Source organism: Peromyscus californicus, unplaced genomic scaffold (assembly GCF_007827085.1).
Source record: "Peromyscus californicus insignis strain IS unplaced genomic scaffold, ASM782708v3 Scaffold_6__1_contigs__length_162567912, whole genome shotgun sequence".
NCBI lineage: Eukaryota > Metazoa > Chordata > Mammalia > Rodentia > Cricetidae > Peromyscus > Peromyscus californicus.
Window position 1 is genome coordinate 101,679,215 of NW_026294584.1, and position 14,293 is coordinate 101,693,507.

The 14,293-nt window shown below is 49.5% G+C and overlaps 1 protein-coding gene across 1 annotated transcript in view; it reads left to right on the plus strand.

The window, feature by feature from the left end:
- Antxr1 (ANTXR cell adhesion molecule 1) overlaps positions 1–14,293 on the plus strand; it is a 196,673-nt gene that overhangs the window by 125,838 nt on the left and 56,542 nt on the right. Inside the window, exons 14-16 of the mRNA XM_052720148.1 lie at positions 2,730–2,771; positions 12,671–12,766; positions 13,213–13,380. Coding sequence (XP_052576108.1) covers positions 2,730–2,771; positions 12,671–12,766; positions 13,213–13,380 — 306 coding nt within the window. The remainder of the gene's footprint in view (positions 1–2,729; positions 2,772–12,670; positions 12,767–13,212; positions 13,381–14,293) is intronic.

The following is a 14,293-nucleotide window of genomic DNA, read 5'->3' on the forward strand; positions in this document are numbered from 1 at the left end:
GGATCACCTCGTATAATATAATTCTTTCAAGATCCATCTACTTTTCTCCAGATTTTATTACTTCATTTTTCTCTAAAGTTGAATAAAATTTCATTGTGCAGTAAGGGTTGTGTTTTCATGAAGGCCATGAGTAGCAGCTTCTCAGGGAATAGAGGCCCCCACTGTGGGGACTAAAAAGAATGGGTATTTCCCTGTGCTCAGAGCAGGGCTCAGGGTGGCCCACGAGCTGCTCTTAGCATGGGGACAATGGTCTCTGGCTGTCATGTCCCAGGCCAGGCTGGGCTCACCAGCTCAAAGTCACTAGAGGACCTCTTCATTGTCCTGCCAGCCATTCAACAGGCAAGGCCAGGTTAGAGGACCACTTTCTGTTTAACTGAACACGGTGGCTTGGTTTTCAGAAACTGAGGTGCAAATGTATCGTGCATTCATATGGAGTCTGGATTACAGCCTAGTTCCTTGTAACTTATATTGGTAAATCGTGTATGATGGCATTGTCTCTGGGGCTCCGTTCAGACCTGGCCCACTGTGGCTGTGGAGTAGATATTTGGTAAGTGTGGAGTGAACTAAATCAGAGTCATTCTGAGTGGTAGGCTACCTGTGCTGTGTGTCCCAGCCATTGTCATATGTTGAATGGTGTGTGTGTGTGTGTGTGTATGTGTGTGTGTAAACCAAAGTTACATGTTGGGTGTCTTCCTCAATGGCTTCCCACTTTATTTTCGAGACAAACCTGAAACTCATGGATTAGTCAGGGTTGACTGGCCAGCAAGCTCCAAGGATTGTCCTCCCTCTGCCTCCCTAGTACTGGGATTACAGCCACGAAACTCCACATCTGGCTTTTACGTTGGTAGTTGAGATTGAACTCATCCGTTCTCGTGCTTACACAGCAAGTAGTTTACCAACAGAGCCATCTCCTCAGCCTTGTCATGTACTAACTTGTATGAGGCCGCAGACATCCCCGAATCCCATGGCCACTGTCCAGATCCCAGGCTCCTCTCTCACATGTGTTGTGGAGCCAGCCATACATCACCTGGCTTATGCAGGGGGTTATTAAAGATGCAATAAAGGAAAAAGCAGACGGGGGAGGGTGCTCTGATCTGTGCACTGCACACACAATTGCTCAGGATGCCTCACCTCCTACAAGGTTTATGTTTTTGCTCTACTTAATTGATGAGGCTCCAGGAGACCCAGGGGCTTCTCAAATCCTCGCAGTTATGACAAGGCAGGTCTGGGATTTACATCTGACGACTGTGCTAAGCTTCCCTGCAGTCAAGGAGCAGCCTTGAGCCTCTTCAGAGCTGAGGATGTTGTCCCTTATCCCCTGCATCTGCCAATTTTGCAAACATCCTGCCATCCCCCGAATTCTCCCGTTCAGGTCGTTGGCCCCACCACCTCATCCCTTCCTCCAGCTTCCAGCCATTTCCTGTTTTAAAATAATTCGCTGCCTCTGGGATGACAGCAAGTCAGCATCAGGCAGTAACAGTCTTCCCAAGAGGATCCTCTGAGGGACTCTCGGAAGGGAGTTGAGTGGGTGAGCAAAAGTACAGCTTCCCACAGCAACAGGAAGTAAAAGCAGATGAAGTAGTAGTTCTAAGCCCCAGGGGGCCTTCATCTCAGCCTCTTCAGTTAATGAATACTGTCTTTGGATGCCTGGAGTCTCCTTGATGCCCTGGCTGCTGCTGGTAGCCTGTCTACAGATTATGGTAGGGTGGAGGCAGAGGTAGGACCAGAGTCCTAGTGAGCGTTTGGCACTATTATTACATTAGAGGGGACATGCACTTAGGAGAGGGCGAGGGATGCTCAGTGCTCCTAGGGGAGATTGAAAGATGCCTGAACACCCACCTGCAGCCCTGGTGCTGAGCAGCCCTGGTGCTGAGACAGCAAGGATTACAGGATAAAGCTTTGTATTTGCCAGAAGTCACTTAAAAGAAGTGTTCCATGTGGGGTCCCAAAATTCTAACAGTAAGCTTGGGTGAGGGTAGCAGTTTCCTACGCAATATAAGGGATCACAGTAATTCATAGCCAAAGTGCCATGGAAAGTACCTCAAGTCCAGTTAATTTGCCAGACTGCTCTTTCATGAGTAGTTATTGGGCCAACCACCATGTTGGGGAAGCGACTTCCAGCCACTTACTGGAACTGTGTCTGTTTGTCTGTCTCCACACAGTGGACAGGACAGTTGAAGAATAGTCTTATAAATAGTTACTGAAATAGGTTTGCTTCTGAATTGTCTGTACCTGGGAGAGATTCCTGGGCCCTCCTCCTCTGCTGCCTTCTTTCAGGGGCTGCTCAGCCCGACTCACGTCCTCCCTCTACATGGCCCCACTGAGGCCAGTGATGGAGGACCTCCAGCCACACACGCCTGGTCTGAACCTAGCTGGTATCTGCAGTACCCGTTAACTCACCCGTATCACCATCCTCTGTTCATGTGTAGACAGATGGTTGGAAGGAGGGGTGGCTTCAGTGGTGAGCGATCACGTGAACAGATGTGATGAGACTAGCCGCCCCGGTGAGACAAAACAGCTGTGGAGCACGTTCCTTTCCCCAGGACTACAACATGAGGATGGAGCCTCATCCCAGTTCCTGCACACCGGGCTACTCTGTCCAGCCAGGTCATGGCACAGACGAAAGTCCCCATGCTTGGGACTGTCCCTATGGTGATTGTGACAGACATCTTAGGAAGCAGGAAGCTAGAGGTCTCCGCTGACTGACCTGTTCTCCTTTTCGTTTACAGATCATCAAGGAGGTCCCCCCACCCCCTGTTGAGGAGAGTGAGGTGAGTGGCCACAGTAGGGTGCACGGGGTGGGAAGGTGGCCACGGGGTGGGAAGGTGGCCACAGTAGGGTGCACGGGGTGGGAAGGTGGCCACGGGGTGGGAAGGTGGCAGGGTGAGGCGGCGTTGGCTGGGTATACAGCCCCTGGCCGAGCAGGGCTGGGCCCCACTGCATGTGAAGGGGAGCCTCTGGGCCTTTCCTACCCAGGGTGAACAAGAAGTGAGCCCCACAGGCAGCCAGAAGCCAGCTGGTTTCTCTCCACAAAGACACATTTTAAAGTGCATACATTTGCCTCTTGTTTTTGTTTTCAAGGAAGATTTTGGAAGATTTTCTGTTGAGGGGATGTGTTTTGGTTGTTGGTTTTTTTTCTGTGCTTGGATCCAGGATGTCTGTCACACATGCTACCAAGCTCTCCATCTGAGCGACAGCCCTAGCCCCACCCCATCCCCTTTTTATTTTGAGACAGGGTCTCACGTAGCACAGGTTGGGCTTGAACTCATGTTGTGCCTGCCTCAACCTCCCCAGTGCTGGGAACACAGAGATGTCTCACCACACTCAGTAGAGATGTTTTCATCAGTATAATGAATAATTTGGAGTTTTAAGAGTCTAATTTTTCCTCTGAAGCGTACTAGGATTCTGGTCTCACTGCAGATATACACTTCACATGTACAGGTTATGGCAAATTTGCCATGCTCTGCAAATAATCAGTGCCTCTAAGACTGAAGCCAAGTATCCTGTTTTCCTTTAATTTAAACCAGTATTACATCAAACCTGCCAGGTGGTCATGAATCCAGGCTGAAGCAGGATACACTAATATCCTGGCCTCGCTCTCAAATCCTCACGGTCTATAGACAAACTCCCAGACTCTTCCATGCAATGGGCCAGGAAGCCGCTGTGGTGCAGGGGGGCTCTAATAAACTAGCAGAGGTGTCAACAGCTGCTGGTGGGCGGAGTTCATGGCAAGTGGCTTTCCCAACCTGGGGCAGCCCTGATCCTTAGGAGTAATACTACCAGTATAGAAGCCCTAGATCTGAAAACTTAGTGGGACCAAGAGGTACCAAGATGAGGTTTCAAGTTCTTAACTGGGTCCCTGGAGGGTTTGGTTTGGTTTGGTTACGCACCTCAGACACCACCTCTTAGCTGTCCCTGTCCCAGCTCAGCCTCGGTCCCAGCTCAGCCTCTGTCCCAGCTCAGCCTCCCTGTCCCAGCTCAGCCTCTGTCCCAGCTCAGCTTCTGTCCCAGCTCAGCCTCTGTCCCAGCTCAGCCTCCCTGTCCCAGCTCAGCTTCTGTCCCAGCTCAGCCTCCCTGTCCCAGCTCAGCCTCCCTGCACAGAAAGAAAGATGACTAAGTTTAAAAATTCCATGTGTCTTTCGTGTGCTGAATGCTGCGTGAACGCCAAGAGAGTTAATAGCTGCCATCAATTAAAGCACATCTTGCAGGAATGTTAACTCTCTGCCCAGAAATCAAGGGAGGAAATTGCATTGCTGTGCAAAGAGGAGAGAGAAGAGAACCCTCCTCTCTCCATGTCAAGTCTGTTCTTAACCCTCCAAGAGCAGGAACCACAGCTAGTCCCACAGTTCTGTCTGGCTTTGCCTGTGTCGTGTACATCTGTGTCTGGGAATCCCAGAACAAAGAGAGTGATGCTCCCTGGTGGGCCACTATGTCCACTCTGGGGTGAGAATGCTCCCTCCTTCAGTATTGTTCTTTCTGAGTGCTTGCTCTGGATTGGCCTTTAGAAGGTGAAATTCTGGAGATTTGGGTACAGGGGTACTGCGGGGTCTGATGTACTCTACATGTAGCACCCAGTACAAGGGTCCACAGACACTGTGGGTGCACAGACATGAGTTGGATGCAAGGCTGGAGCCCAAACAAGAAAGAATAGATAAAAGCAAGGGAAGGGAAGAAACTGAGTTTTTCAGCTTCATTCATATTTTTTGTGGAGACCGCACTTGGACTGAAAAAGGCAAACATAATTCCTGAAACACAATGATGACCAGGGACACTTAGGACCTGAAGGCTTGTGGGAGGCTTAAGGCAACTTCCTTCTGCAACGAAGATTACTTCAGCATGTGTATTGGCCCTGGGGCTCCTTGGGGCCCTAGCCCCCTTCCTAATGTGCTCTAGCAGGAAGAAAGGAAAGAGAGAAATCCCACAGAAAGAAATAACGTAACTTAGACCATATTAAATATTTTATCCAATGCTCTGAAAAATCACAGTTGGAGTCTAGACTGCTTCTCCAGTCCAACCCCATGTGAAGATCCCACCGTGGCCTCAGGCACAGCTTGTGTGCCCTGTCTTCAGAGAGTGCCCTGAACGTCCTCCTTGGATGCCCTCAAGTAGATGCCTCCTGTCTCCTTCTTGGTGGCCTCTGGGTATTCCATTAAATCCTCCCTCTGCATCAAAGCTCAAGACCATTAGATACTCAAAGGTCAGAAACTTTCTAGTTAATCTTAACACAAGCTGGGAGTAATGGAGCATGCTAGCAATCCCAGAACTGGGGGGCTGAAGCAGGAGGACCTCGAGCTTGAGGTGAGCCTGGGCGGAGGAGAGAGAAGGAGAGAGTAGAGAGAGGGGGTCAGGGGGGGAGGCGGAGAGGGGGGAGGCAACCCCTTGTCTGCTGTATATATGGACAAGCTAAACACTAATGGACCTTCATTAGGTCTATAACCATCACATTCTAAGGCTGTCGTAGTCAAGGTTCCTACTGCTGTGATGAAACACCATGACCAAAAACAACTTCAGATAGAAAGGGTTGATTTCATTTACAGTTCTATTTAGCAGTTCATCATTAAATGCAGTGAGGGCAGGAACCTGGGGGCAGGAGCTGATACAGAGTGCTGCTCATTGACTTCCTCCCCATGGCTTGCTCAGCCTGCTTTCTTATAGGACCCAGGACCGCCAACCCGGGGTGGCATCACCCGCAATGGACTGGGCCCTCCCCCATCAATCACTAATTAAGAAAATACCCTACAGGCCTGCCCACAGCCCGATCTTATGGAGACATTGTCTCACTTGAGGCTCCCTCCTCTCTGATGACTCCAGCTTGTGTCAAGTTGACATAAAAGCATCCAGCACAAAGAGCATCACTGTGTAAAACAACTAAACTTAGGAGGAAGGCAGCCTAATGACTCTGTACAGTGATCCTCTTTTGTGTAGAATCCTCTTTAATAGGAAGCACAAAATGCAGAGGGCAAAGGGTATGCCTTTCTGGGGTTCCCTGTCACTGGAAGTGAAATCACTAAGCCAGCATAAAGAAAGGTCACCCGAGCTTCTCAGACCTCAGCAAAAGGAAGGAAGCCCGGGGTAACACCTAAGAGGGAACCGGGGTGAGGTCTTCTCCCACTAACACCACAGTGAGACTTGATCTTCATTGACTCTGTCCCAAAGAGTTGGCAGTTTCTGGGAGTGTGTTAGCAGTGCTCTCTGTCTGGAGGCTCATCTGGATATAATCACCTCCATGATACCATGACTACATTTGAGTTAGAGTCATGCCATTCACTTGTGGAGACATGGCTCCCTCTAGACACGATGTTATTCAACCATGAAGGATTCAGTAACTAATGCTTACCTAGATCGTATATATGTGGCAGAGAGAGGGTTTGACTTCATATCACTATTGACTGTTTAGACGGAGATGGGTGGACCCAGGGAGAGTGTGGTTGGCAAAATACACAAGGCAAGCAGCCCCAGGCATCCACCTCCTTTCTGGACTCTCTCCCCTTGCATCTCGCTTCTCTCCAGGACTCTACTCCCCTCTGCCCTCTCCTCACTGGCCTCCTCCATGATCTCATAACTCTAGTCTGTGCGGACCCTTTCTGCTTTGACCCCAGCTGATGGCATGGCCTGGGCCTTCATTTCAGCTTCTGCCCCAGTAAATACCACCTCAGTCCTTTGGTCTCTAGCTCTCAGTCCCCAGCAGGGGACGGTCCTTAACCCAGTGCATGCATCTCTTGATCATAAATCACAGGTCACAGCCAGCCAATGGCCTGGATGAACTTGGGTCAAGTGCCCCTTCCTGGTCCAATCAGCACTGTCTCTCTAACAAATTAGCACCCTTGAGCATGGAGATGATGATTTCTCTTGAAGAAGTAGATCTAATGGAGACACCACAGTGTGCTATAATAAACTATACTTCAGTCTAATTGAGTATCTAAGTATAAGCCAAAACCAGGAATACACATCATATTCTTTTCCCACCTGCCTTTTATATAGGTTCCCAAAGACCCTGCCACATTTGAAAGGCAGCCCATATCAAGAAAGCCTATGACTGAGAGGAAAGTTGGATGTGGCTTAGCTGGAAGAAATCGCATCTTAGATACATGCAGATATAGAAGCATGTTAATATTCTGGAAATTCGGGCATTCCTCCCAAGATCTGCCCTAGTCAGGAAAAAAGGCAGACTCCTAGTTTATGAATCTCTTGCTCATCACCGAGCACATGAAGTTTTCCTACTCAATGCTGCTTTGACTAGAGCCCAGGGTAGCAGTCCATTTAATTTGCCAACGGAAGATCAAGAAATCACTCCTGAAGCCTGGAGCTCCTCGCCCTGTTTCGTGGGTAACATCTGGCTTCATCAATCAAAAGCCCTATCAGAAGTAAGCCAAGGAGCTACCCAAACACTTTGACTAATGAAAGGTTAAATGTTGCACTTTTTTAGCATGCAACTAATTAAAACATTGGGCTCTGATTTGAGGACATTGTAAAGGCCAAAAAAGATAGAGGAAAACTACCTGGGAATAGCCACCATGCTTTCTAGGTTCTTAAAACTCTGTGAGGGCCTGGAGAAATGGTTCAGTGGTTAAGAGCACAGGCTGCTCTTGCAGAGGACTCGAGTTCGATTCCCAGTACTCACATGGTAGCTCACAACCACCTGTAACTCTAGTTCCAGGAGATCCAACACCCTCTTCTGGTCTCTGTACCAGGCATACATGTGGTGTATATACATGCAAACAGTTATACACATAAAACAAATAAGTTAATGAATTAATTAGTTAATTAAGAAGCTTATAAAAAAAACTCTGGATCAGGAAGATGGCTAAGCAGGTAAAGACATTTGCCCTGCAAGCCTGGTGACCTGAGTTTGACCCCAGGAACCCATGTAAAGGTTGAAGGAGAGAAGTGACTCCACAAAATTGTCCTCTGACCTTTGTATACCAGCTGGACACCCACACACACACACATCACATGTGTGCTCACTGCTCACACACACACAATAATAATAATTTCTTTTTACATGTTTACTCATTCAACAACTCCATAATAAGCACTGTGGTGTGCTGTGATAGGCAGCCTGAGGTTGGCCCCCGTCAAGAAAAAAAGGAAGAGGCTCCGAGCAGATCGTGTATCTGAGCCCATTGAAATTTGTAAGAAGAGTAGTTATGTAGAGAGAATATTTGCTAGTTTTAGGACTATCCAGGCAACTGTACACAGAAATAACCTTTTCTGTACTGTTTCATTTAGTCATTCAACAGCCTGAGAATAAAGCTGCACTGTTATTACCCCATTTTATAAGTGAAAAACTGAGGTATAATAAGGGAAAGATAGCTATGTCAACCAAATTTCCATCTCTGTAACTAAACACCCGAGACAAGCACTCTAAAAAGAAAAGTGTGTTTAGCGTCCGAGGTTTCGGTCCATGGTTCCATGACTCTTCGCTGTGGAGTTAACGGCACACCACACTGGAAGCTCATGGCAAAGGAGGTAGCCAGGAAGCAGAGTGATAGGGAAGGATCAGGGTCACAATATTCCTCCATGGATACACCCTAAGTGACCTAACTTCCTCCCAGTAGGCTTCACGTCTTAAAGATTTGCCTCCACATAGCCATGCCGTGGACTGGAAACCACAGCTTTAACACATGGGCCTTTGGGCACTTACCAAATCAAATTATTAGCAGTATTTCACCCAAGATAGGACAAAGGTCTGAGCTTGAAGCTGAGAGGGATGCATAGTGCAGTCCTTTCTTGACCAATCCTGTGGAGTTTGGTGACCCCTTGGTAACACTGGATCCTCCAGTCCTTGGGGATTGAATGGCTGGGTCACCCCACCCAGACCCAGGAAGCTTCAACAAGGCCCACAACAGCCCCCCTCTCTTTTTTTAAGAATTTTTTATTCATTTTACATACCAACCATAGATCCCCCTCTCTTCCCTCCTCCCGCCCCCCAGCCTTCCCCCCACCTCGCAACTCATCCCCCCCATTCCCTCCTCTGATAAGGTAAGGCCTCCCATGGGAAATCAGCACAACAGGCTCTCTTAAGACAGGCATGAAGATGGCCACCTAGCTCTGCCCTGTCCTGGGTCCCCTTGTTTATCTGTTCTCCTTTGCTGTCTCCAGCCCCATGTCTACTGGCCTCCCTTCTTTCCTACTTCCACAATATCACATCCCACCCTGAAACCTTAGAACCTACAGTCTCATTAGGATGTGTGTGGGAAGCAAGAGCCGAGAGGACTGAGAACGGAGCTGTCTATGGGCTGGTGGTTCTTATCCAAAGGCAGAGTAGCCTGCCAAAGGCATCAGTAGTGGGCAAGCTCTGTGAACAGCATGCGGCTTTCGATGGTGAGTGTGTTTCCAGGTTTACTACCATGCGAGAACTTGTTAGATAGGAAAACCAAGCCGTGAAAAGTGGTAGAACTTGTCAGGAGACTGGGCAAGTCAGATGCCCACTGCAGCAGGCAGCATCTCCAGCTGCACCTCACCACATGCAGAGTCAGGGCCAACCTCCCACCAGGAAACTTCTTACTAGTGGCCTCGTGTCCGTGTTCACACACATGTGCACCCCAGACGGAAGTTCCGGCACGGACCAGAGTGCAGTACTCTACATTTCAATACCGTTTTAAAAAGGAACTCCTGAGAAAATAAACACACTGTTGATTATTGAAGAACACAGAGAATCGTGTTGACTGACCTTCATCAGTGTGTAGACAGGTGATCTTGCCATGGCATGCTAAATGCAACTCAGAAAAGCAGAAGTTTTAATTCTTTTGTTTGTTGTTTTTTTTCTTTTGTATTTACAAACGGAAGTCTTGCTGAACTGTTCGGGCCTATGAATTCACCTCCCAAACAGATGAGAGGGTCTTCGTTGCTTACCCCAAAGGCCACAGGAGACATGGCAGTCTGGTCTGCCTTCCTCAGCCCTCCAGCCTGGGCATTTCTGCTGCGTTGGGCTTCCTTCTTGTCAGATTCACAAAGCTTCTTCCTCTATAAATACGAACAGCTGCCTACTCTGTGTCTGGCATGGGGGCTCCGCTACGGTTGCTGGAGGAATGAAGGAAAGGACGTTCAAGTGGTTCTTGTTCGGGGTCACACAGGGTTTATCATATGGGTTCAAGATGTGTTAGGGTTCCACGATACTTAAAGTTAGTTGGAAAGCATGGGCTGGACTCTGCTTCCACCATGGTTTCCCAGGGGTCCTCACAGTGAGCTAGGGGACGAAGTTCCCCTTGGTCCACACTGTTCATCTGGCTCTTCCAGTGTGTGGATGTCAGTAAAGCAAGAACAGCACAGAGCTTTGAGGACCAGCCGATGCCCAGCCCCAGGGGCATCCTTCATCCTGAACCAGTAGTGGTGCCCTGCATATGTTCAGGACATAGGGAGCCCCAAAATCCGAAACCTCAACCCTCCTACCCACAGCTTTGCTTAATAACTAATAATTAAATATTTGTTGAGTCAATAGAGGTTAGCATAAGGAGCTTTGAATTCTCTGGGGAACTGGGATTCTACACAGGTTAGGTAATTTATGAAATGTCTGGAAGAATGGGTAGGAGACATGGGGGCGGCACACAGACCCCTGCACATTGCATTGTGGGATTGTACCAAAGCCTGGCACAGCAGGGAGAATTAAAACAGCACAGGGTCTCAGGTCTCCTGAGAAAGCTCAGCTTGGTCTTCCTAGAGACAAACACGTCAGAATGGGCCTCTGCCATCTGAGGGATGTGCTACCGTGATGTTGCCCAGATGTCAGTCTAGTGACGTCTGGGGCCACCACATCCTCTAAGATTTAAACATGACTTCCCCTGAGGAGAGACCGGACTCCAGCCCCGGCTGTCCCCTCCTCACACGGCTGACAGCTCTCATTGTTTCCGTGTCATTTCGTCCCCTGGATTTGCTGGGTACCTCTGTGTCTCCACTCCCACCCGTCTCCCGGGCAAGGCTTCCTCCTTGAAGGTTCCGCCCGTGTAAGGGACTGGAGGGCAGCCCTGCGGCTGTGGGTGTAGCTGGCTCTCCTCTCCCACCCTGACATCCATTCTCCCTGCCGTCTCCTGTGGGTACCCTCACAGATTATGGTGGCTCCGGCCATCCTTTTCTGACCAGCCCTGCTGATTTCCCCCCGCAAGGCCCTGCCTCCTGTTACTTGATGCTGTGAAACAGTTTGGCTCAGCCCATCCTTACCTCCAGGAACTATAGAGGTCACCAAAGTTTATTTACCAAAAAAAAAAAAAAAAAAAAAAAGGAAAGAAAGAAAATCTGTGCTAATGGTTCCTTCTCCTGGATATATCCCTGAAGGTGACTGGGGGAAGACACTTTCCAGAAGCCTTTAATCTTTAACTAGATGTAGAACTGCACCCTCTGCACCCTCCAATACTGTCAGAGGGTATGCGCTGAGCCCCGGGAGTTTACTCCATCAACGTTTAGCCAAGTGAAAAGACACATCAAAGGTTCTCCGGCTCCCTGGATTGCGCAACTCTGCAGGCTCTGGTGCATAAACAGAGCTGTGCTAACTGCAGGGAAACGCTGACTCTCCCTTTGCACAGACCTTGGGCTCCGTGTTGACTTTTGTGGCTGTTGTTTGAGTTTGGAGGGGAAGCTCAGGTCAGGGACTAAAGAGAATCTTGGTGGAGCTGAGCATATGTCTAAGTATTTCCTGTTGTGAATCTACATGTGAGGGGGGGGTCCGCGGGGGGAGTGTGCCTGTCTCTGGATGACCCGCCCTCCTTTCCCAGGGTCCCCCACATGAGAGTGGAGAAGTCGAAAAAGGGGTGCCTGGAGTGTGCCAGGAATCAAGAAGAGGATAAAGATGGATTTTTGTGTTTTCTATACATAAGCATTCATAGTGTCTCCAAATCTGGGGAGAAAAAAACAAACACAGATGTGAAGCAAGTTCTTTCACTAAGGGGTGGGGCATCCACTCAGGGGTGGGGCATCCACTCAGGGGTGGGGCATCCACTCAGGGGTGGGGCATCCACTCAGGGGTGGGGCATCCACTGGACAGGGTATCACGACACCAAATCAGAACTTCACCTCCACTGCTCTGGATGTGACAGCCACTTGTGTCTCACGGGACAGCTGGGGTAGATGATGTCCAATGTTTACACTTCTGTAATTAACAAATGATGACACTCATAAAACCACCTCCTCCTAATGCCGACTTTCTGTAACACAGTGCCCACGGCTGGATGATTTATCAAGAAAAGAAACTAATTTCTTACAGTTCCAGGAAGTTCAGGGGCAAGGGGCCTGCATCCAATGAGACCTTTCTTATGCATCATCCAGAGCAGAAGTAAAAGGGCAAGAAAGTTTAGCTAAAGAGAGCAACCGAGCCATGGCTCTGCCATTGCTGCTCACTTTCGACAAGACACAGCCCTCAGACCTGCTCAGTTCTTGTCAGGCATCATCTCCTAACTGTTTTATTAGGGATTACCCTCCCCCCGCATGAAGTTCCGTGGCACAGTCAAACAGCACCCTGCTCCTGGGGCTGTCCACAGACTGTTTAACACCCAGTTCATGGATCAGGACAGTGTACTTCGAGAGGCTGCATGACCTCCAGAGTCAGTGAGCATGGGGACTTACCTGTGCTCTGAAACTGGGTGGCTTGACTGTACCAGCTTGTTCCTGTCCACCTCACCATGGTAGACACACACAGCCTTAGGGGACTTGGTCTTTATGTATCACAATCTCTCGGCAGGAAGAAGACGATGACGGTCTGCCAAAGAAGAAATGGCCCACGGTAGACGCCTCTTACTACGGTGGACGAGGCGTTGGAGGCATTAAAAGGATGGAGGTAAGAACTCAGCCGCCACACAACTGTCTGTGTGCCAACCGCCCGGTGATAGAAACCCAGAGCAAATCCGGTAGTCCATCCTTGGGGTTGGGGAGAGGTGACTTATGAGACACAAAGATGAGGAGGTGGAATGGTACAGCCTTTCAACTGCATGCCTGCATCTTGCCCGTCATGAGTCAGCAGAGGTCACTCGTTTGCCAAACCCCCCCCCCACAGTGGTTTCTGTTTGCATTGGACTAAATCCCCACTTCTTCCAGCCCATGGCTCCCCACTTTTGCCAACCTTCATGCTCTCCCCTTCTCCTTTTTCCACACACCCTACTTCTCTGGCTCATGATCCTAAAGGAATAGAGGACCCGGTGACGTGCACATCACCCCGTCCCTCTGGTTCTCGAGGGGCAAACTGCAATCCTGTGACTTTGTTTTATGGGATTCCACTTCCGTTAGGTTCGCTGGGGAGAAAAGGGCTCCACAGAAGAAGGTGCTAAGTTGGAAAAGGCCAAGAATGCGAGAGTCAAGATGCCAGAGCAAGAGTATGAGTTCCCGGAGCCCCGAAATCTCAACAACAACATGCGCCGGCCTTCTTCCCCCCGGAAGTGGTACTCGCCCATCAAGGTATGTCTCTGCCCAGAGTCCTTTCAGTATTCCTTCTTCCCAGCTGTCAGCCAGTCTTTTCTTCTCTATTACCTCTCTCCCCGCCTTCTGCCATCAGCTCCAGGCCCTGACTCTGGCTTCTTGAGACATTAAGTCCTGGGAGGTGAGGAATGCTTCCAAGGGCCTTTTGTCACCATGGGTACACATGGCTTTAAATCTGTGGGTGGGGTCAGCACTCTGCTCTGCGTCCTTGCCCCCTGCACACCTGCACTATGACAGCCATCAGAACCCTAGGAACTTAGAGCTGAGGACTCTGGACAAAATCCACCCCAACTCCCACAAACCTTTTCTCCAAGGTTTGCAACCCAAGGTTTCAGCTGGACCCACTCCTGAGCCTCTAGTGAACGTGTGAGAACCAGTTAGTCCCTTTTCCCACCTACACACATGCCCACCCACAGCCTTGCCCCTCTTCTGGGAGCTGCACGGACAATTTTTTTTGCCCTTCTCTGAGTATTTCTTAGCTTTAGAACAGCCCTTACACAAATCAAAAGAAATGCCAGGGTTGGGGAGATGGTTGAGTCTGTAAGGTGATTGCTGTGTAAACAGTAAACAAAGATCCCTGGAGCTCAGTGGATAGGGAGTCTAGCCAAATCAGTGCACTCCGGGTTCAGAGACTGCGTCTCAAAAAGTAAAGCAGAGGGTGACTGAAATGGCCACACACGTCAGACTCTGGCCTCCACACGCACATGTGCACGCCTCTGGGTAGAATGTGACTGGACTGGAAGCCGCTGTTTCTCAGCAGAGTGAGCTCAGGCTCCCGGGAACTTCAGTGCAGGTTCCATTCGGGCTTGTTTAAAGCCTTCAGATTCTTTTTTAGGATAACTCCCCGAGGCAAAGGGTTGAACTCTGAGCTGTTGAAGCCCGGCTGCCTAGA